The 27,399-nt window shown below is 28.1% G+C and overlaps 1 protein-coding gene across 1 annotated transcript; it reads right to left on the bottom strand.

The window, feature by feature from the left end:
* Positions 1-13,983: 13,983 nt before the first annotated feature.
* Positions 13,984-25,072, bottom strand: LOC114260843 (protein NRT1/ PTR FAMILY 3.1). Its single transcript, XM_028201033.2, has 5 exons — positions 24,833-25,072; positions 24,199-24,416; positions 21,600-22,177; positions 15,256-15,609; positions 13,984-14,704 (listed from the first exon to the last, which is right to left on the bottom strand). Exons 1-5 carry the CDS (start codon positions 24,906-24,908, stop codon positions 14,173-14,175), a joined length of 1,758 nt encoding a protein of 585 aa, XP_028056834.2. The 5' UTR covers positions 24,909-25,072; the 3' UTR covers positions 13,984-14,172.
* Positions 25,073-27,399: the final 2,327 nt, after the last annotated feature.

Raw genomic sequence — 27,399 nt, 5'->3', positions numbered from 1 at the left:
ACTAATGGACAAAGTATTAAATCCATCCATCCGCCTTCACAATCATTAGAATTATTGCCAAGTGTAGATTCCTGCTCCAGTAACCCTTTAGTCATAACCGCTTTTGTCAAACCACCTGACATCACAGCTGAAAAAAGAGAATTTGCTCAAGCCAAAGATTTCATTCTGATAATTAAACAAAATAATTATACGAATCTTTATTTTCAAACTGTAGGTAAACAGTTGACCAGAATTGAAGAGTCAGTAGGAGAATTAGTACAAAACCAAAAGAAAAACTCTACACCAAATCTCTCTATTCAACCAGTAAATGTTAAACCTCCCTTAGAAGTGACTAATTTTAAACTTAGGTCCACTAAACAGGATAATGAATTTATGGACGCCCTTATATAGAAAATGAAAAGTATCAATATAGAACAATCATCCAGCACCCAGATCAATATGCTTTCTGCTCAATGACCAGACAACCTTCATGATGAAGAAGATTAACTTTCTCCTTCACACATTTTAGAAATCCAAAATAATTTTCAAGATATTCAGTCTGTTAATAAAACCCATTTTCCTCAACAGACTTCTAGAATGGCTTTAACAGGACCTAGTAGATATTATTATTCCCGACCTACAACCTAGGATATTCTATATAAGGAAGATTTCCTTCATACACAGAGGGCTTACCATGGCAAAACCATTTATGCATGGAATATAGATGGCAAATCAGAATATAAAATTTTTGAAATTGTACATCAAATGTTAATGTATGGCACTGTTTGCAAACAGAATGATAATACTAATCATCAAGTTGTCCGCTTTATTGCTAATGGCTTTACCAGGATTCCCAGGGATGGTGGGATAATGTTCTCACCACCACTTAATAGAATGAAATACTTAATTCTTTTAAAATTGAAACTGACCCCATATCAATCAAGTTCGACAGAATGAAGATGTTGTTTATACTCTCATCCAGACTATCTTACGCCACTTTGTTGGACCCGAAGTAGGTAACGACGATTGTAGCCGTGAGCTTTTACAGAATCTAAGATGTCCATCTTTAACTCATTTTCGGTGGTATAAAGATGTTTTTTTACTTAAAGTTATGCAACGTAGTGATGCCAACAGTGAACATTGGAAGACAAAATTTGTTGATGGTCTTCCTAATCTTTTTGCTGAAAAAATATGGAAAAAGCTTCAGGATCGCCATAATGGCAAGCAAATTCCGTATAACCAGTATACTTATGGCCAACTTATTGGCATTATTATAGAATAAGGTCTTTCTCTATGAAATGACCTTAGACTCCAGTATCTTATGAAAAAACAGAATTTAACAGGTAGAAAAGAATTAGGTGAATTTTGTGATCAATTTGCCTATGAAACCAAACTTCAGAACCCGTCTAAATCTAAGAAACAGCGATCATATAAAACACATAAAAAATCCTTCAGAAAATCATATTCCACAAAGAAGAAATATAAATCTCAACTGTCTTATCAAAAACCTAAATAGACAATTAAAGATAAGCAGAAATCTTACCCAAAGAAAGATCGATCCCAAATTACTTGTTACAAGTGTGGTGCAACAAGACATTATGCTAATAAATGTAGAGCTAAATTAAAATAGAAATTAAATGAAATGTTTTTGGATGAACATCTTCAACAACAGATTTTACAAACTCTATCTACTGAGGATAGTATAATCAGTTCAGATGATGATGATCTAGCTAAAATTTATTCCTCATCTGCGTCTAATTTTGATTCAGATACTCCAGAACAATGTTTTTGTCAAAGCAGTAATGCAAATTCTTTAACTGAGATTAATTATTGGAAAGCTATAGTTGAAATGAAAGGTTTAGATTTAGGAGGCCCAAGCCTTAATGTCTTAACTGATGACCAGAAATCTATGCTAGAATTAGAAGACCAGATTAAGGATCCAGAAATGAAATTAAAATTTTTGGAATTATGTCATCACAATCAGAAAACTGAAGAGGTTATTCCTTTAGAACACTACAGTATGATGAAGTTTTGAGTAGGATACAATCCTCCCCGATTCTTGAAAAACCAGTAACTATTCAAGATCTTAAAATGGAAATTAATGTTCTTAAAATAGAAGTAAAGCATATCCAAACTGCTAACCAGTCTATTTTAATGACATCAAGGAAATCAACAGTCAACTTAAAAATAAAGAGCAAACTTCAGAATAGAAAGAAAATCAAGAAAAACCAGAAATTCAGTATTTAATGCTTATGAACCAAATTACCTTTCAGAAATGGTATATTAGAATCACTTTTTATAATAAAACCTGATTTTATTATCAAAGTACCATCGCCTTAATTGATAGCGATGCTGATATGAACTGTATTAAAAAAGGATTAATTCCTACTAAATATTTACAGAAAACCACTCAACCATTAACTAGTGCAAGTGGTAATTCTATGAAAATTAAATACAAAGTACCAGAAGCTTTCATCTGTAATCAAGGCATATGTCTTCCCACTGCTTTTGTCCTTATCAGAAATATGTCTCAAAGTATTATCTTAGGGACACCATTTTTGTGCTTGTTTATGCCTATTACAAATATTGATTCCATAGGCATTCATACAACAATCAGTAATCAACCCATTATTTTTGAGTTCATAATAGAACCTTATACTAAAAACTTAGATCAAATCAAAAATCTAGTTAATTTTAAAGAAAAACAGATCAATTTTCTTCGAATAGAAATCCATTTTCTTACTATTGAGCAGAAATTACAACCATCATCTTTAAAGAACAAAATTAAAATAATTGAAAAAGAATTCCAAATAGAAATTTGCAGTGATATTCCCAATGCTTTCTGGGAAAGAAAGAAACATATAGTTTTTCTTTCTTATGAATCAAACTTTGATGAAAGATTCATCCCAACCAGAGCTCATCCTAGTCAAATGAAAAAAGAATATTCAGAAATGTGCAAAACAGAAATTCAAAATCAGAAATTCAAAATCTTCTTCAAAAGAAGTTAATCAGAACTAGTCATTCTCCATGGAGTTGTACAACATTTTATGTCAATAAAAATGCAGAAATAGAAAGAGATGTGCCAAGATTAGTCATTAATTATAAATCTCTTAATGATGTTTTAAAGTGGATCAGATATCCAATTCCAAATAAAAAAGATTTGCTTGATCGATTATAGGATACAGTCATATTTTCTAAATTTGACTTGAAATCAAAATATTAGCAGGTACAAATAGCTGAACAGGATCAGTACAAAATTGCTTTTGTAGTACCCTTTGGGCATTATGAATGGAATGTTATGCCATTTGGTTTAAAAAATGCTCCATCAGAATTTCAGCATATAATGAATAATATATTTACTCCTTATAGAGAATTTGCTATTTGTTATATTGATGATCTTATTTTTTCATCATCTATTGATCAGCATATAAAACATCTTAATATATTTAAGCTTGTTATTATCAGAAACAGTTTAGCCATATCTGCACCAAAAATGAAACTTTTTCAAACAACAGTACGCTTTCTTGGTCATAATATTCATAATGGAATTATTATACCTATTGACAGAAGTATTAAGTTTGCCTCTAAATTTCCCGATGAAATAAAAGATAAAACTCAATTACAGCGGTTTTTTGGTAGTCTCAATTATATTCGAGATTACTATCATCAGTTATCCTAGGATGTTGCTATCCTTTACACTAGATTACAGAAAAATCCTTCTCCTTGGACAGAAGCTCACACTGCTGCTGTACAAAAAATTAAGGCTAAAGTAAAACAACTTCCCTGTCTTGCATTACCAAATCCAGAATGGCAAAAGATTGTAGAAACTGATGCCTCTAACTATGGTTATGGAGGTATTTTAAAATAGATTAATCCTACCATCCAAAAAGAAGAACTATTAAGATTTACATCAAGAAATTGGACTAAATCTGCTCTCAATTATCCCACAATTAAAAAAGAGTGTTTAGCTATTTTTAAATGTGTTTTAAAATTTTAGGATGATTTGCTAAACCAAAAATTTCTAATTCGTCTGGATTGCTCTGTAGCTAAACAGATATTTAAAAAAGATGTTCTTAATCTTGCTCATAAACAGATATTTGCAAATTGGCAAAGTGTTTTATCTGCATTTGACTTTGATATTGAATAGAATTCCTTTCCCGACTTTCTAACTCGTGAATATTTATAGGAATCATAACCAGTAGAGGTGGCCGTAGCCCAGGTCGTAGGGGCCGAGGCAGGGGAAACCCTTACCAAAATTCATATCTAACAGAATTTCCAGCACTACAAGCCTCTAACAGTAATCCAGGGAAATCCTCTAGCCAGTCCACCAAGGATGTTCTCTTTACTCTTGAACAGTACACTCCTAACAGTATTACTGAAGAAATAGTCCTTTACATTGAACCAGTAGATGAAAAATTGATGACAGATCCATGGGAAATTAAACGCCATTATCTTATGACCCAACAATTTCCCTTACATTTTGACCAGTACCGTTATATTTATGAACAGATACTCATTGAGACTGTCGCTATGGAGATCAAGTATACTTTGCAAGATCTTTTCAAGGCTACCAGTCCGATCCAATTCAGTAAAACTACCATTCGTAATATTATGCCCATTGTTACATGGGGCATTCACTCGCATACTACTCGTCAACTTGACATTCGCAACAGAGAAACTCGATATAGTTACTGGAAGTATATCGATGCCTTTCTTATGCATTTTATTACCAGAATCCTATCCATAATCATTCCTGGTTTATCCGAATTTGTCCAGACGTCCTCAAAAATGATTTACCCAATTGGTTTCTCGTTTGGTGGGATAAATTTGGACTACAACTTGAAGTTTTACCAGTATCTATCCGTGAACCTTTTAATGAATGACAAATTGCTTATTCTCATTTACCAGGACAAAAGGATATTTCTATGACCAAATCTTTGGTTCATTTTACTATCCGTTTCAGTATTCCATGGATATGGAAATGAGATTTCCAGTGTGATTATCAGAATAAGATTCCACGCCTCAAAAGAGTTTTCTTTGTGAGATGGTGGGATAAGGGTATGAATCTCACCTTACCAGAAACTGTCTAGAAAATTAAGGCCCATACTCAAGCCTGTTGGGATGCTATTCCCAAAACAATTCCCAGTCAACCAGTCATTCAAAATCATTTTTTTACAAATTCAAACAGAATTACCCCAAAAATACCCGAATGTATCAGAAACAGAATTAGTCATTAAAAGCATGGATTTCATGAAGGAACAATTTCTCCAGACTATTTCCAGTGATGACACCTCCATGAAATCCGTTACTAGCAGTCAAGACCAAGAAGATCCAAACCAGGATGAAAATGAATTTGCTGCTCTAGCAGTCATAGGATCTAGCAGAAGATGAATCCAACTTTGGTGATTTTTGGGATTCACTCACCAGCATGGTTGCCGAAAAGATTGACAAGGAAAAAGATAAAAGAGGAAAAGGTAAAGCATAAGTCTTTATCTTGTCTCCCACCAGAATAATTCATCTAGAGCGTCGGCACAAAACGACAACTAACAGTACACCTACTTTTTGTAAAAGCAGATTCCTTGTCTGCCATCCAGCATAGAGACCAACAATTGTCTCACTTCAATCCAAAGAAGATAAGGATGCTGAGTCAAAAGAAATTCCCATTCAGCTTTGAGGATACGGACGATCGACTCCAACCACCAAGGACACGTCACTTGTCCTTACCTTATCTTATCTTTTCTTTTCTTTTCTCTTGTCTATAAAAGGGATATCCTTACTCTTGTTGAGGCAGAGTTGTTTTTAGAGTTTTCTTTCAAGAATTTGTTTTCTTTTCAAGTATAATATCTAAGTGTGCTCTCTCTCTCTCTCTCTCTCTCTCTCCTCCTTGTAAAATTTCCCAATTTATGATATATAAATTAAGTGTAGAAGAATTATGCTGTTTTGAAGATTCTGGTTGTAAGTATTTTCTTCTTTAGTATGTATGGCTGTAAATTTACTTGTTAATTTGATTAATGTTTTAGAATTTTATCTTGATAGTAGAAATATATATTTACAACAGTTTCAAGCTAACGTTTTATATTTACAGCCGTATCTTTCTAACCAGTTAGAATTTTGTAATCAACAAATAACCGGGATCCAACAATAGATCTAGGAGCAGATCTACTTGTGGGCGGTTGCCGGCCGGCCTCCACCTTAACAGCAAAACCATGAGACCATATATGTAAGAATTTAAATCTAATATAATAATAATATAAATGATAATATTTATGGGTTTGTGCTAAATAAGGGTAGAACAGAGTAAGGTTGAGTGGGACGTTATCCAAGTCGCGCAAAGGTTAGAAGACCATAGTTGCAGTGATTGCATATAGGTCAGTTCCCTAGTAAAATGTTGATAGACGTGCTTAGCTTTATAACCCTGTGTCAAACACCTTATTTGGTATCAGAGATTTTTTTTTTTTTATATGTATTTGTCTATCCTTTTAATAATGAAATTCTTTGGGACTTTTTAGATATATTTTGTATTTGTGAAATGATTATTTATTATTGGTAATAATACTATAAATTTATCAAAATGATAAATGGTTGGGATATTTTGATTTTAGAGGGACTTACGTGTGGGTTCTAATAAGTGGACTTATTGTCTAATAGGTCCTATGATAGTTAATGGTTTTTTTCATCAAATACTATTAAAAAAAAATCATTAATTATTATTTTCAATGACAGTTTGAAATTTTTGTTACAAAAAATGTCGTTAATTATAAGTTTTAGCGACAATTTAAAAAAATCGTCACAAAAAAGTTACTAATTTTTAACTTTCAGTAATAGTTTGAAAATTTTATCATAGAAAACGTCACTAATTGTAAGTTTTAGCGACAATTTATAATAATCATGACAAAAAATGTCACTAATTGTCGACTTTTAGCGATATATGCAAAAAAAATGTCACAATTATTTTTAGCGACGATTTTACGAAGACTTATTTTCAATAGGATTTAATGAGAATTAAGTCTAACTATTAGAACATATTGGTAGTTTACCCTTAATTTTTGTTTGTGATTTTAGATTAATTTTTAGTTTATTTATATTAATTTCTATTGAAATATGATGTATGAAGTGTAAATAGTTGAATCTTATTTTAAGAAAAATATTTTTACAAAAATAAATTTATCATTAAAAATTAAAACAAAATTTTTAATAAATAAGTATTCACTACACTTCTGCTCATAAGTGCTCAACAAATAAAGCATGCTAAGTATACAACATTTGATAGGCTTGTTAGCGTCACCAGCACCACGGACAATTATTTATTTTTTTGATTCAATTCAATTCAATCAAAAAAATAAAAATAAAATAATAATAATAATAATAATAATAATAATAATAATAATAATTGTCTATAATGATAAAATAATTGTTCATGTTACAAGCACCATGGACAATGGACAATTGTGAATCAGCACTTAGGGAAATTCTATTTCCACCTATCAAATTATCTTTGTATATATTTTTTCTCAATCCACACATTTAATAATTTGATTTTTACTTCTTTATCTCAATTCACACACTTCACATTCCAAATATACCCTCACCCTTCTCTATGCACATCCTCTCCTTCCATCCTTTCTCACTCCAAGATCCTATATTTTCTTTAGTAAAATTCTTTCTGAAGCAAATCGATAACATTTCAAAACTTTCCATTGCTATAGGATCAAATATTGGTGTGAAAGAACAAACGTTCATCATTCCTATAATTTCTAGAGTAGTTCATTCAAAAGTTTTTGTTCTCATTTCTGGTTTTTAAGCTCTGGTTTTTGTTCATTCAAAAGTTTTTTTCTCTCAATATGCATTGTAAATTTTGGTTTTCTTTACCATAACCCCTGTTTCTCTGCTTCTTTGCCTAGAGGGTTTGTGTTTATCTTCCACAGTGAGCTATCTATTGTTTATCAATGGATGATTTTCAGATTTAATTTTTTTTAATTGAATTTTTGGGGTTTGAAGAGTTGTTAAATTCCAGAAATTTGCTTGATGCAGGATCAAAAGTAGTTGGAAAGTGATGAAGAAGAAAGGGAAACAGATTCAAAAAATTCGAAAGACTGAAGAAGTTGCAGAGGATTGGTGTGGTGAGATGGTGGTGGGTGAGATGGTAATTTTGTTAAAGAATAAAATTGAGATTCTTAAAAAATTCATTAAGTATATGGAGTAAGAAAACTTAATATGTGGAAATAGAATTTCCCCAGCACTTAGCTTATGCAAGTGATAAAACATTTGTCACATTTGTCCCTATTTTGTTTGTATACAATTTGACAATAAGATAATTTATTCTTGAAAAATCCCATTACAACCCTTGAAACCCACCACAAGATTTTATGGTTGCATTTGGTAGAGTTTTGTAAATATGATTTGAGAGTATGAGTTGTATTTTGAGTTTGTGAGTTTTGGAATTATAATTTGAGTGTGAAAAATTTGTTTTGAAAAGAGTTTTGAATTGAGTGGGGAATTTTTGATGTGACATATGATGTTTAATACAAAAACTTACAACTCATAACTAAACATACAATTCAAAATTCTATTAAAACATATAAAAAAATTTAAAAATTCAAAAAATATTTTTTTCAAATATATAAAAATTAACATATGTCAATTGCAAAAAAAAAAAAAAAAAAAAATTAATTAAAATTGCAAGGTTCCGGTCAACTGGCCAGATGACCGATTAGGCCAAATTTGAAAAAAGAAAATTCGAAAATCGCGCCTGAGACAGAGTTTTCTGCAGCGTTTTGGAAACGTGATTTGAGAACTCATTCCAAACATTATATTTGAATATGAGTGTAGAATCATTGTTTGAAAACACAACCAAACACAGCCCATTTTTAGAAGAGAATTTGAAACCTAAACTCCATTCAAAATCTTCAATCCAAGACTTAGATGATTTAAGAATCAGTTCAATTTCTTCAGGCGATTATCTAAACTCACTTAAAAAATTGTTCTAAACTATTTTTTTTTTCTTTTTGCATTTATAGAGAAAAAAACCAATCATGCTGTTATAACTAATTTGGTTAACTTTAGAACAATAGTGAATTTAAATATTTGATATTTTCGTAAGACTCTAAACTCTAGTAAAATGTCAAAGACAATCAAATAATTGCTCGACAGCACATTTAACCAACTCAAAAATCTAATTGGATTGGATTCTCAATAGAATTAAAACCAATTACAATTGAGAGAATTATTATATGTGAGACAGTGTTTGTCAAATGAGTTTACTAAAACTAAGAAGTAATATGATAATGTGGGTGTTTGGGTAGTGGCTATTTTAGAGGCTTTTGGGATTTTTAGCTATTTTAGTAGGCTATTTTAATTTTTGTGTTTCGGAAGATAGGATGAATTTTTATTTGAATTATTATATTGAAAAATATATTTGAAATGATATTTGAAGTTGAAATGACAAATTTGTTCCTAACTTTACTTCTCCAAAATTGGCCTATAGGGGCAAAAGTATCATTTCGGCCTGTGGGAGTAGGCTGGCCCTACCCACTGCCGGCTGCAGGCTGCATTGGCATTTTTTTTTTTTTTTTTTTTTTTGTAAGTACAAATTATTAGTTTAGTAGGCGATTTGGCTTTCTTTTTTTTTTTTTTTTTTGTATTTGAGGCTATTTTAGCCTCAACTTTGGGTTTCCAAACACTCCCAATAACTCATGGAAGGGAATTTTTTTTTTTTTTGAAAGTCTTGGCAATATGATTGCTCATATGTAATACGAGAGTATTATAATTTTATGTGAGAAAAATATAAGAAATGACATTTGTTATCAAATTGTACACAAACAAAACAACTCATAGAGTGAATGACTTATTTTCAATATCACTATTTGTCATATTATTCTATACTTTGTTTTGTGGGCATCATTTCGTAAATTTTATAGTGAAGACCGTTTCTATAAATAAATAAAAAAAACTTTATAAGATATCAATGAATAAATCACATTTTATTTATAAAATGAATAATTTAAATTTAAACTCTTAATTATAGTGCATTTGAAAAAACAAAATATAATTTGTTTATGTGTCTAATAGTATTTGATGAAATTAGTTTTTATACAACTCATCTTTACTACTTAAATCTATAAGATCAACCATTCGAATTATTATTGTAAGTGCAAAATAATACTCATAAAATAAAATATGAAAAATCAAGGCTCCAATTATTTTCTATGATGCATTAAAGAAGAGAGTTGAATATTCAAGAATGAGTTGTCCAAATCATAGAAGTATTGATAGAGAATCTACAAGGTAAGGACGCAACTGGCAATGATTAGGTCCAGATTGCAAATAAAGGAGAGATTATTATGGATTCAATTATTTATGTACTTTGTTTAGGGTAAATTATCAATAGTTTCTAATAATTAGATTTAATTTCTATTAAATTCTATTAAAATATATGTCGCTAAAAATTGATAATTAGCGACTTTTTTTCATAATTTTTATAAATTGTCGCTAACACTTATAATTAGTGACGTTTTTTATGACAAATTTTTTTTATAGGACTTATTAGACAATAAATTTACTTATTATAAGATCTACACGTAAGTACTCCTTTTGTTTGACGGGTTGAGTTTGGTACTATCAGATAGTGTACAAGCTGTAAATATTTTTATTTTATTTTCAGAAATTCGAACCGACAATCTTGTAGAGGGTTATTTTGAGCATTAATTATTTTAGTTGATTTTTAAATTTTTTTTATAAAAATTCGTATAAAATAATAGAAAGAATAAATGATTTTTTAGTAGTAAATTTTTATTTTTTTATTTATTTATTTTTTAGTAGTCCAGATTTTGCTTAAATGCATTGTTCTTAAAAACCACAAATTGATTTGAAAAAACGTTAACCATTTGTGCCCTAAAAAATATATAACATTCATTTACATGTTTAATTAATTAATTAATTAATTTTATTTAGTTGCGTTCTTGAAATTAATGTATTAATGGTAGTGGTAATGGTGGTGGTAATAACTTTTGTAGTTTGGTGGCATTGGTAAGTTTTTAGTATGGAAAATATTTTTTACAATTTAAAAATAAAAAAATATTTTCTGTTCAAATATTGGGAAAACTCATAGGAAATGGGACTCAAATTTACAAAATGCTGAGAATTTTGTGTGGTGTAAGTTTTTTTAGTCCTATAAGTTCAATTACTTTCTTCTATCATTTTGGTCTAAATTACTTATTTATTTATGTCTTATTTCATTGACTAATGAAACAAAAAGTGATAATCAGTGATACGTCTATTTCTACGGAATGTGATATTTGGTCAAAGAATTGATCTTTTATGTAAATACAAATATGATTAATGAAATTATTTAGTGAGAAGAATAAATTATTGTTTTGAATGAATTTTTAAATCATTTTTATCCTACTACCGCTAGATTATCACCGGCCGGCCACTGAAAAATTTGTAGGTGGTGGCGACTGTTGACAAATAGAAGGATTAAGTTGGCAAATATGTGATATCTATCTATCTATCTATCTATCTATACTATATATATAAACAAATGTAGTGGAGTATGACAATTCTCCAAACTCTTAATACTAAATTCTTATGGATTCTCTCTCTTATGTGTTACTTTTCAAGTCTTCTCTCCCACTTTTCTTAATTTTTAATCATTTGTCAATTATCTAAATCTCAAAAGCCAAAAGGATTATATATATTTAAATAAAATGATAAATATTTAAATATGAGCAATAAAGAGGTAGAGATAAAAATATAAAATAAATAAAATAAAAAGATAACTATTCAAATTTCAACTACAAAATAATATAAAGAGTCAAATAAAAGATAAAAATAAATAAATAAATAAAAAATATTACGAGTCAATTAATTATAAAAATAAAAAAGTTAACTATTTATATATGAACAATTAAAAAAAATTTCAATAAAAAAATATTACGAGTCAAATGATTTTTAAAATAAAAAGGTAATTATGTATATATGAATAACAAATAAATATAGATGAAAAAATATACAAAAATAAAAATATAACTATTTAATGAAAATTCAAATAAAAGATAACAAAATATTTGAATAAAAAAAGAATAAGATTGGGATATAAATATTCCAAAAAGATGATAATTTTTTTAACGATCTATATTTATCTTTTGTTAGTTTGTTATAGAATTTCTATATATTTCAACTTAATCTTTTTAAAGTTTATCTTTAAGTGGAACTTAATATTTTATCTTTTAAAATCATCAATTACTTATCCATACAAATTTTAAACATAATAGAATTCCATATATATCTTTTGTTTAAACATAATCTTTTTAATATAAAAATAAGTTCCTGCAAAAGAAACCATGAACAGAAAATTAGGGGGAAAACAATCAACATTGAGCCATTTCTGATCCCTTTTCGGTGCCTAAAAATCTTAAATATTTGCTTTACATTTGAAATGTGTACTTGCATGAGTTTTTGCATTTGTAAGAAAGTGAGTTCATATAAATAAACATTATTATTTTTTATTTTTTTTTTGTTACAATCTGTATTTTTCCTTATTTCTTTCTTTTTGTTAATAATTTTTCATTTAATTGAGATTTTATTCTTTTTTTATATTTATAAAAACACTGCTATTATCAATTTGTAACTCTCTCACTTATTGATTATTTGTGTTTAATTTTTTTTTTTGGTGTAGATGTTAGATTGAAAATGAAGAATCAAAATTTATTGGATATGGGTTATACTTTAAATGTATTCATCAGTTGATTTTTTATTGTTGATTATCCTGTTGAAATAATTCACGATTAAATTTATTTTTAGTAATTCATTTCCTTTGAGAACTAAACCACAAATTTCTTCTTTGTTTAAATTATTTATTTATTTATTTAGATTCAGAGTTTGAGCAAATGGACGATATCTCATATTTAAAATGTTAATTTTTTTTGAATAATTTAAATATTTATATTCTTTATGTTTGTCAATTCAAGTATAATGCATTTTCAAACATTTTTTTTAATTTTTTTTTATAATCATTCCAAACCTATTTGTGTTTAATGAATCAATATAACGAAAAAACAAATAGCATGTAAAAAATTTTAACCACCCACTGACTAAATATAATGGGAATTAAAATTAATTTTATTTTAATTTATTATATTATATGAGATAATTACTGTAATATCTACTATTGATTAAGCAAAATTAGTGTTACTTTTATTTAAATATTAGTCATTTTGATTAATTATAATATGTCTTTATTACTCTACTTTTGGTTTTCTGAAGTAATTCTTAGATAAATTAGCTATTATATATGTGATGATTTACTAATGTATGATACTTTTTTAAAATTTTCAATAATGTGAAATATTAAATATTTTTAATGATGTGAAATAAGATTTATATACACAAACCAAATAAAAATATTAAGAAATATAAACAAATAGCAAATTTTTTTATAGTAATTATTGACTTTCTAAAATCTTGTGCATCGCACGGGTGACCACTAGTATGGATAAATAAGAATGTGACACATAGACAAATAGAGAGATGACATGTTGACAAATATGTACATAAATAAATGACACTTTGATAGTTAGATGGACAATATGCAAATAGACGGATAGGTAATGATAATATGGTCTTTTTAATTATTATTATTATTATTATTATTGTTCTTTTAACCCCCCAAAGTATAGATCTTTGGGCTATTGTCCAAAAATTTTGAAATTGAACTTGTGGGCCAACAAAAAAAACAAAGCACAAATTTAATCATAAGAGTAAACAACAGATTGAAATATCAAACAACAACAGAGTCAAAATGTATAGGCAAATACTAATTTAAGAGGGGACTCTATTGTCTATACTATTATATAAAATGTATAAGTTAATTGATGTAAACACTTTTTAAACTTTGTCATACTTTTTTTTAGTTTTCAAAAATTCCCACAACAAATAATCAATTTGAAAATTATTATATGAAAAAACAAAACTGATTTAGATATTTAAAACTCCAAAAACACGGACAATTTCTAATAATATTCTTTATTCATAACTATAGATCTTTGTATGTGCATCACATGTGCACCCACCACCAGTATCATTATAAAATACAGTCTGGTCCATTGATCTCTACAAGCTTGTCTACTATAGAAAACAAAGTCAAGCTATAGTGAAAGGAAAGGAAATTAAGCATGTCCAAAACTTAAAATGCAACTAAACATGGCTAGCAAGCTCAACTCCATCTCCAGTGGATTCACCATCTTCCTTCCTATGAATCTCAACCGGCTTGAAAGTATAAAATTTCGCGCAAAACGCATAGTACACAAGGTTAATAATTTGCATCAATGTGATCAACCAGTAAAAATACTCCAACTTCCCTTCATTCAAATTGTAGTCTGGAAGCCAGTTTGATCCGCCAGGACCGGCACTCAACTTATGTACCACGGTAACCAAAAGGGTACTCAAATAACTCCCCAATGAAATCGCTGACCAGAAAAGAGCCATGGCGGTGCTCCTCATGCTCTCTGGCGCTTGATCGTAGAAAAACTCCATGTGTCCAATGGACATGAAGGCCTCAGCCACACCATGGAGGCCGTACTGCGGCACGAGCCAGAAGACAGATATGGGTATGGTGGCCTTAGGGTTGTCGGTGAGGCCATAGGCCGAAGCCACATGTTTTCGCTTCACTTCGACAAAGCCAGCGACTAGGGTGGCGATGATTGAAATGACGAAACCAATGCCCATCCTGTTAGAAAAATATTAATCACCAATACAATTTTGTTGAATGAAAAATGAATTAAGAGATATAAAACAATTAAAATAAGCATGCATGTAAAATAACAGAAAAATATTAAGCAGCAATACAATTTCATTCAATGAAAAATGAATTAAGAGATATAAAACAATTAAAATAAGAATGCATCTAAAATAACATAAAATAATAAAGAGTCAACTTTTGAGATTGAGAGGCATATAATCACTATTTTAAAGTCGTCGTTTCTCCTTATGCAAAGATATAATCAAAGTGCAATGGTTTCAAGATATAATCTATGTATTAATAGCTTTGTTCATCTAGAGTTCACATCTATCAGAAATGTATGAGTTATGAACAAAAGTTGCCTACAAAACTAAGTTGCCTACAAAACTATACAAGGGTATTTGGGATGTGCAAAATAAACCTACTTTATAGTTCTTTTTTTTAAAAAAAAAAAAACCTAAAAACCCAAAATTATTATCAGTTAAAAAAGCCAAATGTCAAGTTTACTTTTTTCACTCATAAGAAACTTTTTTATCAACCTTTGTAGGAAGGTGATGCCACGGTCAATGCCGGTGAAAGTACGGATGAAGGGGACAAAAAGGCGGTCGTAGAAGGCGGTGGTGGCAAGCATACAGGTGAAGGTGAAGACGGTCATGGAACCAGCGGGGATTTGGAAGGAGGATGTGAGGTGCCTGTCCATGGTTTTGGCTTGTTGGAGGGAGAAAGTGGTTTGTTGGGAGTAGGCGGTGATGAGGATGATTCCGGCAGCCCATATAGGTCCCATTCGAATCACTGATTTTAGTTCTTCGACACGGTGGACGGTGTTCAACCTCCATAGGTTGGGTGATTTTAGGTTGTCTTCTTCGGTCACAGTGGCTGCCTTGTCCAAAAATCTGCATACCAATATAGGAAGAGAAAGGGTTAATTTTCCAGCTTGTAGGTCTATACTATACTAAATTTAAATTTACACACTGCATTTGAATTTTGAACCATTTTCTAATACTTTTTAGGCACATAGCATTTCTGAAAAAAAAAAATTGTTGGTAGTGTGTGGATGAGTGAATGTACAATCAGCTCTCCCTCATGGTGCTTCTCATGAGCTCGCCAATAAATTTATTTTATTCACATGTAGAGGACCAAAAAAAAAAAAAACAAAGAAGCTATGTACACGTGTCATCTCATCACATCTTCTCTAATTAAATTTTTTGTTATCAATAAAATATAAAATCACTAGAAAACATCAAGGCATCAAATTAATGGGAAACTAATGCCTGTTAGGCTTTGGCATAGTATAATTACGAAAAAAATTATCAAAATGTGATATGTGTTTAATTTTAGTGACTCAAAATGAACAATTAAAATGATCAAAATGATATATGCTGAGTGTTGTCAGCTTGCCAATTGAGGCTTTGTTAGGTTTTGGTTTCAATCTTGGATTATGCTTTTAAACAAAGATGCTCAGAGCTTTACAGCTCTTTTATTTATTTATTGATGTAATCTGTTATAATTCTTGTACTGTTTTTTCATCAATAAGGTTACATTTGATTTTTTATTAGAGTTGTGATTTTAATCCAAAATATATATATATATATATATATTAAAACTCTTTTTCAAATTCATAACCAAACACATAATTCAAAATTCAATTTAAAAACTATTTTCAAAATTCATAATTAAACACACAACTTAAAACTCAATTCAAAATTTTTTTCAAAACTCATAACCAAACTATTTTCAAAACTCTATTTTAAAAAAAAAAATATATTTTTTATTTTGTTTTTAAAATTATTTTTAAAATCATGATTTCAGTATGGAATTGTGTTTTGAGTTATGAGTTGAGTTTTGAAAAGAGAAATTTTGTTTGGTTACGAGTTTTGAGTTGTATTTTTTCAATGTACAGTATATTTCATGCAATTGTGCATTGTATTTTTTTTAAAAAAATATTTGAGTTGTTTTTTTTTTAAATATTTAAAAATTTTAAAAAATTTGATTTTATTTTAAATGTATAATTTATTATAATTTTTTTAATATTTTTTAAATTTTAAAAAAATGTGAATTGCCATATAAATCCAAATCATAACAAATTATTTGGACAATACTTAGAAAAATAACAAAATTTATTTTTCAAAAAAATAAAAATAAAAAAATAATTTTTTAATTTTTTTTTTTCAAAAAATATAAAAGAATTTTTTTAATAGAATTTTGGAAAGAGTTTGGTTATGAATTTTAAAAAGAGTTTGATTTACGCGTTTGGTTATGAGTTTTGAAAATAATTTTTTAATTGAGTTTTGAGTTATGTATTTGGTTATAATTTGAGTGTGGAGTTGTGTTTTGAGTTTAAAATATTAAATAAAATAAAGTATTTAAATTAAAAATTTAAAAATAAAATTATATATTTAAAATAAAAAAATTTTCTTAAACATTTTTTAATATTTAGGAAAAATAAATCCAAATTTTTTTAAAATGCAACTTAAAACTCAAAATTCAAAATACAACTCAAAACTCTTTTAAAAAATCAAAAACTTAAAACTCTCTTCAAAACTCATAACCAAATAAATTTTCTCTTTTCAAAACTGAACTTACAAGTCCACACATAAATTACCATTCCACACTCAAATCATAATTCTAAAATTAAACCAAACTTAATTTTTTTTTTTTTTTTTTGTTTATTCGAGTCATATGAAAGGGAGTGTTAACCTTTGATCATGTGGATTGGTTTGATCTGATTAGATTGAATTTTAAAGTGAAAATTCAACTACAAGATGATGTAGGGTTGATCAGATAGGACATAGTAATATGAGAATAGAACCAATCACAATTTGCGTGTTTGGTTTGCCAAAGTTTTGATGACTATGGCGTGTGGGTATGACCTAATGAAGGACTAGAAGTCACAACCTTTTGTTGGTTAGCATAAAAGCAACTATGAGGAAAGAGAAATTATTCATTACCCAAACACACAAGAAATAGAGACATCAGTTTCTATTACAACATATAAGAGTTTTAGTAATTTGTTAAGAAATTTAAAATATTTATACATCAGTTTCTATTACAACATATAAGAGTTTTAGAAATTAAATTTTTTGATTTTTAAAAGTGAAAATTTTATTATAAAAGGTATTTAGAAACCAATTTTTATCGTCGTAAGGATAGTTGTTAAAAGGTCGTATCGAAAAGTAAAAAATAAGACTTTTAACAACAAAATTAGAAAATGTCACTAATAAATAGACTTTTAAGGACAAAATAATTTAGTCTCAAAATGATTTATTTTTTGAGATAAAAAATTTGATCCTAAAAGGATAGTTCAATTTTTTGTTGTTAAAAATATAATAATGACATTTTCTACAACAAAAATATTTGATCCTTAAAAATTAATTTTGTCTCTAAATTTTAGTGTATAAAATTTTAATTTTTTTGTAGTGTTCATAGTGTGTTTAATAAAGAAATATATAATTAATTTAAATTTTGTTAATAAATACTTTTGCCATGTTTGATTGGGAGTTTAGAGAGGAATTAGACCTTGTTTTGAGAAAATGGGAAAAAAAAAAATCAACTTATTCATTGATTTATTTGAGTCATATTACCTCCATATTTTTTTACACGTTTTTTAAAAAACAAAAATTCAATAAATAACGTTTTTCATACTTCTCAAAACAAGCTTGAAATAGTAATCTATATGGGTTCTAAACTGTATTTTTGTTTGAAAAAAAATGACATGTGATTAACAATCTCATGGGACTATCAATCCCCACACTTTACAAAACCTTTTTTTTATTATTTATTTATATGTAATTTTGTAAATTCAATTAGTACATAAATAAATGTATTTTGTCTTATATTTTTAACTTAATACCATTACACTAATAATCTTATTACTCAATTTTATGATACTCATAATTATATCTAACATAATCTGTCAAACAAACATGTCCATTAAGACATTCCTTAATCAAATTCTATAATAATTACGTGAATAAATAATTACAAAATCAATAACAAAAATATTTATAAAATACTATATTTGGATCACCTCTTTGTAGTACAATCATTTTTTTGATTATTGAGTCAATCTCATCTCATCATCTGTTGTGTATATCTATTATCATTTTCATGATTAATTCTATGATTACTTTTGTCTCCATATAATTATTAAAAAATATTTGGTGGCCACAAATTCTGTACTTTAAATGGTCCAAAACTGTCAAAACAACGTCGTTTTGACTTATTTTGCATCCAAAACGATATCGTTTTGACAGTTTCAGACCATTTAAGCCACAAAATTTGTGACTCCTAGCATTATTGATAATTATTATACATATGGGGCCACATGCATGCATGAGAAGATTATGTGTGGCTGGCATGGTCCACTTACAATAACCTATGGCATGTTACATGTGCAAAGTCACAAGTACATATGTTTGTGCTTGTGCAAATGATTGATTCATAAGAGAAGTCTAACAACTCCAACTCGGAATTTTGTATCAGAATATAAATGAAGAATTTGAGATTCAAATAATATATTATGAGATTCATAGGGAAATTAATTTTGAATTATATATTTAAATTTTAGATAAATTATACTTTGATATTTTTGCCATTTTGATTTCTGAAATTTTAACACTCAATTTTAATTATAAATTTATGATTTTGTCTCAATTTGTTCTAATTGATTATAATTTTTAATATTTTGATAGAAAATGTTCACATTTTTTTTTTGATCAGCGAAGAAAAAGTAACTATTATTGATGAATACGGAACAAAGGAATACATCAATAAAGAAGACGAGGGAGGAGTGCAAAGAGCATCATAGCGAAACAAATAGAAAATGTTCACATGACTGACATAAGTTTTGTTTTTATATTTAAAATTATAAATTTGTTCAACTTACCAACTAACTCAGCGACAATTTTTCTTCAAAAACTCTAATCTGTGTTATTAATTGGATTAAATTAATAAAAAAAAATAAAAAAATTAAGAGTTAAAATTAAATTAATTAAAATGAAAAAGAGTAAAATAATACAATAGACAAAATGTAGAGATTATCGATATAATTAACCTTCACATTTCGAATCAAACTTTAAATATAAATTATAGATATATATAGTGTCTCTATTCATGAGAAGGCTGATGGGGTTGATGATAATGATATATTAAAACCACAGTTGGAGTGGTCTCCATCTACACTTGTCTGATGCTTCTGTTCCCACGTGATAATGAAAAGGATAACTTTGAAATTATATTTTTTGCACATTCAAAATTAATGCAAGTTTAATATTTTAAAAAATTTACATCTAAGATTTTTATTTCCTCATTTGAATTACACGTTGGTTTTCTTTGTTTTTGTTTTCAACTTGTCGTTATTCATTGATAAAACACACATGAAAACAAAATTTTTTACATCACACGATAGAAACGATGACTTTATGCACCGAAAGTAACAAGTTTTTTTTTTTTTGGTGAGTTTTGAGAGTGAATTTACCATTGCTTTGGGAGTTTCATAAAAAATGTGCAAAAAATAATTTGAATGAGATGAATTTTTCACTTTATAGAGTGAATTGAAAATTTTTTAAATTTTTTAACGAATTAAATTTATTTTTATTTTTTAAATTTTTTTCTTCAATGTTTGCCTAAAAAAATCACTTGCCAGTATGACTGCAAATGAATAGAACTGTTCATGAACAGACTCGAGTTCAGTTCGGTAAGAGTTCGTTCAAACTCAGTTCGTTAAATTTTTATTGCATTCGAGCACGAACTCGTTAAAATATTAATAAACAAGTCCAAGCATACTAAAACTCGGCTTGTTAGTTGGCTCATTTAACGTTTATTTAAATAATAGAATAAATATATTATTTATATATTAAATAATGTAAAATATGTATAAAAAATAGGATAAATATGTTATTTATATATATAAATGTAAATAATAGCTAAATTTATTTATATATAAATAATAGCTAACTATAGATAATATATTTATATAGTAGTAGCGGTAGATATTATTATTTTGGTAAGATATTGACTTTTTTTTTTTTACTATGTTTACATATGCTCTATATATAATTGTACAATCAAAGTTCCAATTGTAACTTTAGTCTTATACGTAAATATGAATATTTATTTTCTTTGGTTTGTTAAGACTCGTGAATAGGCTCGAGTTTGAGTCAAGCCTAATTCAACATGGTTCGAGTTCGATCCGTTAAATTTTTATCGAGTTCGGATTTGTTAAAATCTTAATAAATAAGCTCAAATATATTAAAATTTGACTCGGTTCGGTTAATTTGCGTCCCTATTCACTTGTCAAATTGTGACTTGAACATTTTTGCTTGCACTGTCTTTTATCTAGGTAATGTTATGGTACATCCCTTTTAGGGTGTGTATTATATGTACTAGTTATGACTCTTTTAATGTTTGATTATAACTTATAGTGATATTAATTATGATACATCGTGATATTAATTATAATATTATTTTAATTATATCTCATTTAATATTTAGTTATAACTCTTTTTTTTTTTCTTTTAATTACAACACCCATAAAATTAAAATATAATATTTATAATAATAAAATATACAAACATCATAATTTAACACACCCCTTGTGTGTACCATAGAATTCTCGCTTTTATCTACACGTGATCTTGTACCTACTTTTATTTTTGTCGTTTCTTTCTCTCCATTATTAGAAGTGTATGGGTTAAGCTCAATCTGGGTTTGTACTAGACATCGAGTCTAGAATGACTATGTGCCATAAATAAATACGAAGTCTAATCTTTTTTTTCTTTTTAATTAATTTTTTTTTTAATTATTGAACTTCTTCTGTTTAATCAATTGTTCTTACAATTATGTCTAACACTAAGAAATTATAATAAAAAGGAGAGAGACTTACTTCATATGTTTAGTATGTAGAAGCTTTCCTTCCAGAGAAATAGAAGCATCAAGTTGATCATTCTCATAGAGCAATTTGGGATCAGAAACCCTAGCCAAATTTCTCTTCTTAAAAGCAGCCACACAAACTTGTACCAATCGGGTAAACGGGCTACCGGATGGGTCCAAGTTCCGATACATCGGGTACCCGAAAACAAAGGTGATGAGAGAAAGAAACATGGCTATGGCGGGAGTTCCAAGTCCCCAACCCCACCCGATATTGTCTTGAATATAAACAATCACTGTGACAGCAACAAGCATTGAAGCCCCCATACCGAAGTAGTACCAATTGAAGAAGGTCCATGTTTGGACCTTTTGTTTAGGATCCGTTTGGTCGAATTGATCCGCCCCGAATGCCACAATACAGGGTCGGTACCCGCCTGCCCCTAAAGCACATAGGAAGAGTGTTCCATAGAGGATTGCCAACTGTCCACCATTGGCTTCTTGGCAGAGTGATTGATTATTATGATGATGATCACCTTTACATGGGGGAGGTCTTAATTGTGGTAGTACAGCTGATATTGTCAAGCCAGTCAGCCCCTAATTTAAAAAAAAAATTACAAGAAAGTAAGTTTTTAATTAAATTAAATTAAATTGTTGAATTCGAGTTTTATTATTGTGCAATGTAATTTTTTCTTTTTTAACATTTTTATTTTCTTACTACCAATTCCATTTGGTTGAAGTTGAGGAAAAATTTATCCTCGAACTAAACTTCCTGTTTTGTGAGAAGCTGAAACTTACCTCATGCTATGATTTGGCTTTGTAGGTTTAGTGTAAATAAAGGATTCCCATGAGGTTTTAAATTTTTTACAGCAATTTGTAAAATTTTACATTAAAAATACATGAAAAAAAGAATGATAGTTACTCTATAAATGCCCCACTCTATAACTTTTATTATAAAACGTAAACTATTAGTTATTTAAATTTAAAGCTCAAAGAATTAAATATAAAAGTATTAAAATATAACATTCAATCAATTTAATTTATGTTAGTGTAATTTTTGAAAAAAAAAAAAGTAAAAACAGATACTATATTATGGAAAATGAATTAAAAAAATAATTCTAATTAATCTTAGGTGGTCAATTCAGTATGGTTAGTAATCAATTTCTCTTTCACTCTCAAATTGTATTAAGGGGGAACTACAGGGATGAATTGGAAAAAAAAATTACTAAGGGAATTATAGCCTTTTATTCACACCCAATTACAAACATACTTATATCATATTTTATAGATTTATAATTTTTTTTTTAATTCTCACCTGCATATAATTTATCCTTAAATTAACAACGATGTCCAATAAAATGGCAACGAAGTCCAATAAAATGGCAGAAACAGGCATTTGACTTTGACGTAAGCTTGACAAGATTCTTTGTTTTTACTACCATGTTTGGAAGATATGAGATATTGATAAGATTTTATACAGAGCATATCTGAACCGAACCGGCCAAATCATGTTACTTGATTTTTTAATTTCACCAAATTCAATGTATTAATTATATTTTTTAATTTTCGTATCTCCATATCTCATATAATTATATGATTAAGATTAGACAAATAAACAAAAGCATTTAAAGATAAAAAAATCCCTAGCCTAAATCAAAAAATATATAGTACAAACCAAGCAAATTTATGTTATCTACGCTAAGTTTGGCATCTTTAAAAAAAAATTAAAAAGTCAAAAAATTATTATCCTATTTAAGTCACATCATCTTATTTAAGTCACATCACCTCTCTACCACATCATTTCAAACTCAACCCATATTTCATAAAAAGTTAAAAAGTATACTTATTTAGAATATCCCAAACAAACTCTTAGTATAATTTGTCTAATCAAATCAATTCAAAGCAAATCTTAAATCCCATTAAATAAAATTAATTACATAAATATATATATATATATATATATTTTTTTTTACTCGACTCTGTCAATGACTTTTTAGGATTAATCAACTTTGTAATTAATCTCTCTAAGGGAAATAATATGCCTATACACTTTGTAAATTTATTTTCGAAATTTAATGATACGTAAATATTATGATTGATGATTACGAAATATATAAGAAATAATATTATTTTAAATATCTAATTGATATGACATCATTAAAATTTAAAAATAAATACAATTTTTAAACTTAAATAATAGTAGTCTTTAGCCAATCTAGTGTGCCCTTATGATGAGACAAGATCACCAAAAGTTTCATATAATTATTAGAAAATTCCATTCAAAGTTTTACATGAGTTAAGCAATTCTACGTTGGTTCAAATGTAGGTCTCGTCAATAAATAAAATTTTATAATTCTAATTTTGAGTTCAATTTTTTTTAATAAATTTTTTCTTGTATCTTTTAAGAGCAATACTATAAATTCAAATTATTAAAAAAAAATAAAAAAATCATGGGTTAGATTCATTTTTACATCTCACTAATTTTAAATTTATACTGCTCAAATAATTTTGAAGATAAAATTTAAAATAAATTTTCATGTTAGGTAATATTTTGGCTTTTAATTATCCAAATCAAAATTTAAAAACTTGAGAGAGAGAGAGAGAGAGAGAAAATTAACTATCTGATAAAGAATGGAAGCAACAGTGATGGTCCAGAAGCGGCTGACATAGGCGTCGGAGATGAAGGCGCCGAGGAGAGGAGTCAAGCTTGAAGTTCCGTTATAGTTTGTGAGTGTGTTGGCTGCCTTTGTTAATGGCATATGAAGCTCTCGTGTCAAATAACTTATCATATTGGTGCTAAATCCCACCACTGCCAACTTCTCACATACCTCATTTGCTGCACAAAACCACCACTCAAAACATAAAACACAAAACCCCCAAATCTCAAAACAATCATTTGTAGCACTCCAAGTTCAGAGGCCACCCTATGTCTCTGAACCGAGCAAGCCAGAGGAGATTTGAACCCTTATTTGGACTTTTAATACTGTCATTTTTAGTATATCAGTTGATACTTATTTTACAATATCACCTATACTGCTACTTAAAATCATGATATTCACTTACCGATTTAATGGCCCTTAATGGGTGTAGCAATAGCATGGTTTTAAATAATTAAATCAACGTTACGGCCATATATATGAGTTAATATCAGTAGATATATTGATGAATAATGATATTGAAAGGTCAAAATATAACCAGTAATAGTAGAAGAGGAAGAAGAGGGCATTTATTATTAAAACAACAAAAACTTACCAAAAATGGAGGGCATAGTGATCATCCCACCCTTTGGTCTTTGGGCATGGGAATCTTTTCTCTCCCTCATTTCCATCTTCTTAGCAACTCTTTTTGGTGCTCTAAATGGTCACTCAAACTCCAATATTTATAGGCTCCATGAAGATTTTAGAACAGTAATTAATGCCCTTGTAATTTGTAATTTTTTTTAAAGAAGTAAAATTCACTGACAAATTCATGGCCACAAGTATAGTAGTAGGCACATGATGTGGATAAGTGAGAGTACAAAATGTTAAAAAAGTTAGGTTCTGTTAATTTGATTTTTTTAAAAAATTATTTTTAGATGAGTTCTTGTTTATTTTTAATGATTTTTTAAATATTTTAATTAATATTTTATATTTTTTAAATATACTTCATCAAGATACATCTAAAAAGTAAAATAAATTGACTAATTTTTTTTATAAAAAAATAAGTAAAAAATTGATGAAAATTTGACCAAAAATTTGTGTGCATTTTTGTTTATTTTCAGTGATTTTTTTCTTCATATTTTATTTTTTTTTTAATTTTAATACATCTCGATGTATCTATAAAATAAAAAAATTGATTAAAATATAAAATAAAAAAAAACAAAACAAAAATCCGTTAAAAAATAATTTTTTAAAATGGTAATCAAGGCCTAATTTTTGTCTAAATCACTTGTATATTATAAAGGAGGATTTAGTCAACACCCTTTATAATAGATGAGTTTTTGTTTATTTTTAATGATTTTTTTAATATTTTAATTAATATTTTATATTTTTTAGATGTACTTAATCAAGATACATCCAAAAAGTAAAATAAATTAACTAAATTTTTTTAAAAAAATAAGTAAAAAATTGATGATAAATATTATATAATTTTGCTCGTGATTGTTTATTATGGTATTTGCTCGTGATTGTGCAAAAGGAAGCTCTTTGGTACACACCTTACCATATGCACATTTGTTATACATTTTTTTGATATATATTACATATTTTGTGATAAATATTATATAATTTTTTGGTTGAATTACGATAATTTGTTGTTCAGAAATGAAATTGCGTAATTTTTGTGGTAGTGTCAAGTATTTTTGTAATAAAATTACACATTTTGTGGTTCAAAATTTTTGATTAAAAATATGTAACATTATCACAAAATGCTTAATATTATCACATAATACGTCACTTTATTTTTCAATAACAAATTATCATAAATTCTATCAACAGATTACATAATTTTTACGATAAAAATATGTAATACATACCATAAAAATGTGTAAAAAAATGCATATAGAGATTTAATTGCGTAAAAGATAGATATTTTATTGTCTTTCTTTGTGGGAGGAAACATTTTATAAAGTTTTAGAAGTGAATTAAGGTGCTAAAATCTTTTAAATAATTGGAGAGTAATAACATTATTTATTTGGTAGTTATAATTAGTAAGAAATCACAATATATAATTTTTGATTTCCAAACTATCTAATAAAGGTGAATTAACATATCTTTCTTATAAAATTTTTGACCACACGGTTAATTCCAGACACCTAATTATCTAAAAAATAGTGTAAAATTTCAAGAGGTTGGCTTAGTGGGTGGTGATGGGTTGAGTGGCCAAATAGCCCTCAATATTTTATTTATTAATAACAATTTGTTCATATATATATAATGTTTTAATTTATTACTATTTGACTAACATTTTATTGTTTAGTTTTTATTTTATTTTATTTACAGAAAGAGATAATGGGTGTGATTGACCAAATTGACTAAGTATTTTGATTTGGTCAAACCATAAGTGTTTTCCTACTAGTATGAGATATGTATGTGGATGGGGGTAATGGGGTTATTATCTCTTAATAAAAAAGAGTAGCATAATATAGATAAATGGTTGAAGATTTGGATGAGTGAAACAAACTCACAATCTGATTTATAGGAAATTTATTTTCTAGCGTGTATATAGATATGAGTGCATAAAACAATTCCCCCAATCTGATTTTTAGGAAGACATGTTTTAACGTATACTTTTGTACATATTTTCAACCATGAAATATATACACTATAACCCAAGCACAATATTTATAATATCTCTCCATTATCTATTGCTTCTGCAAACCTTTTATTTTTCTAGATATCAATTCAATGTTGCTATTGCTACTGGACATCACGGTGCCATTACAGCTCAAGATTTCTAACGCGGCGTCAATTGTTTTCTATCAGGTGGAGCTTCGGGTCTCAGGTTCGACTCCTACTATATCAACTCCTTAGGGGCATGCTCGTAGGTTTTGTCCGAAATTTAACCGATCTACATGGAGGAACACTTTGCATGGATCCCGAGATTAATTAAGATTTACATAAATTGGTCTGATCACTCGATGATACAATTTTTTTTTTTTTTGCATAGATGTAATAGACATTTATATTCTATAACTAGCAAATAATTACCTATTAAAATGGCTACCATAATACTTTGCATTAATTGAAGCCTCTTTAATGACATGCAAAACACGATGTTGTAAGTGTAATGCCCTCAAAATAAACCCATTATGTGTATATCAACAACATGCGTTATTTAAA

Source organism: Camellia sinensis, chromosome 10, assembly GCF_055761805.1.
Source record: "Camellia sinensis isolate YWXY chromosome 10, ASM5576180v1, whole genome shotgun sequence".
In the NCBI taxonomy this organism is placed as follows: Eukaryota; Viridiplantae; Streptophyta; class Magnoliopsida; order Ericales; family Theaceae; genus Camellia; species Camellia sinensis.
This window is presented reverse-complemented; position numbering and strand designations above follow the sequence as displayed.

Coding starts and splice junctions, on each gene's coding strand:
- LOC114260843 (XM_028201033.2), bottom strand. CDS start 24,908: ATGGAAATGAGGGAGAGAAAAGATTCCCATGCCCAAAGACCAAAGGGT. Junction 24,417..24,832: donor CACTATGCCCTCCATTTTTG/GTAAGTTTTTGT, acceptor GGTTTTGTGCAG/CAAATGAGGTATGTGAGAAG. Junction 15,610..21,599: donor CTACATACTAAACATATGAA/GTAAGTCTCTCT, acceptor ATTGGTATGCAG/ATTTTTGGACAAGGCAGCCA.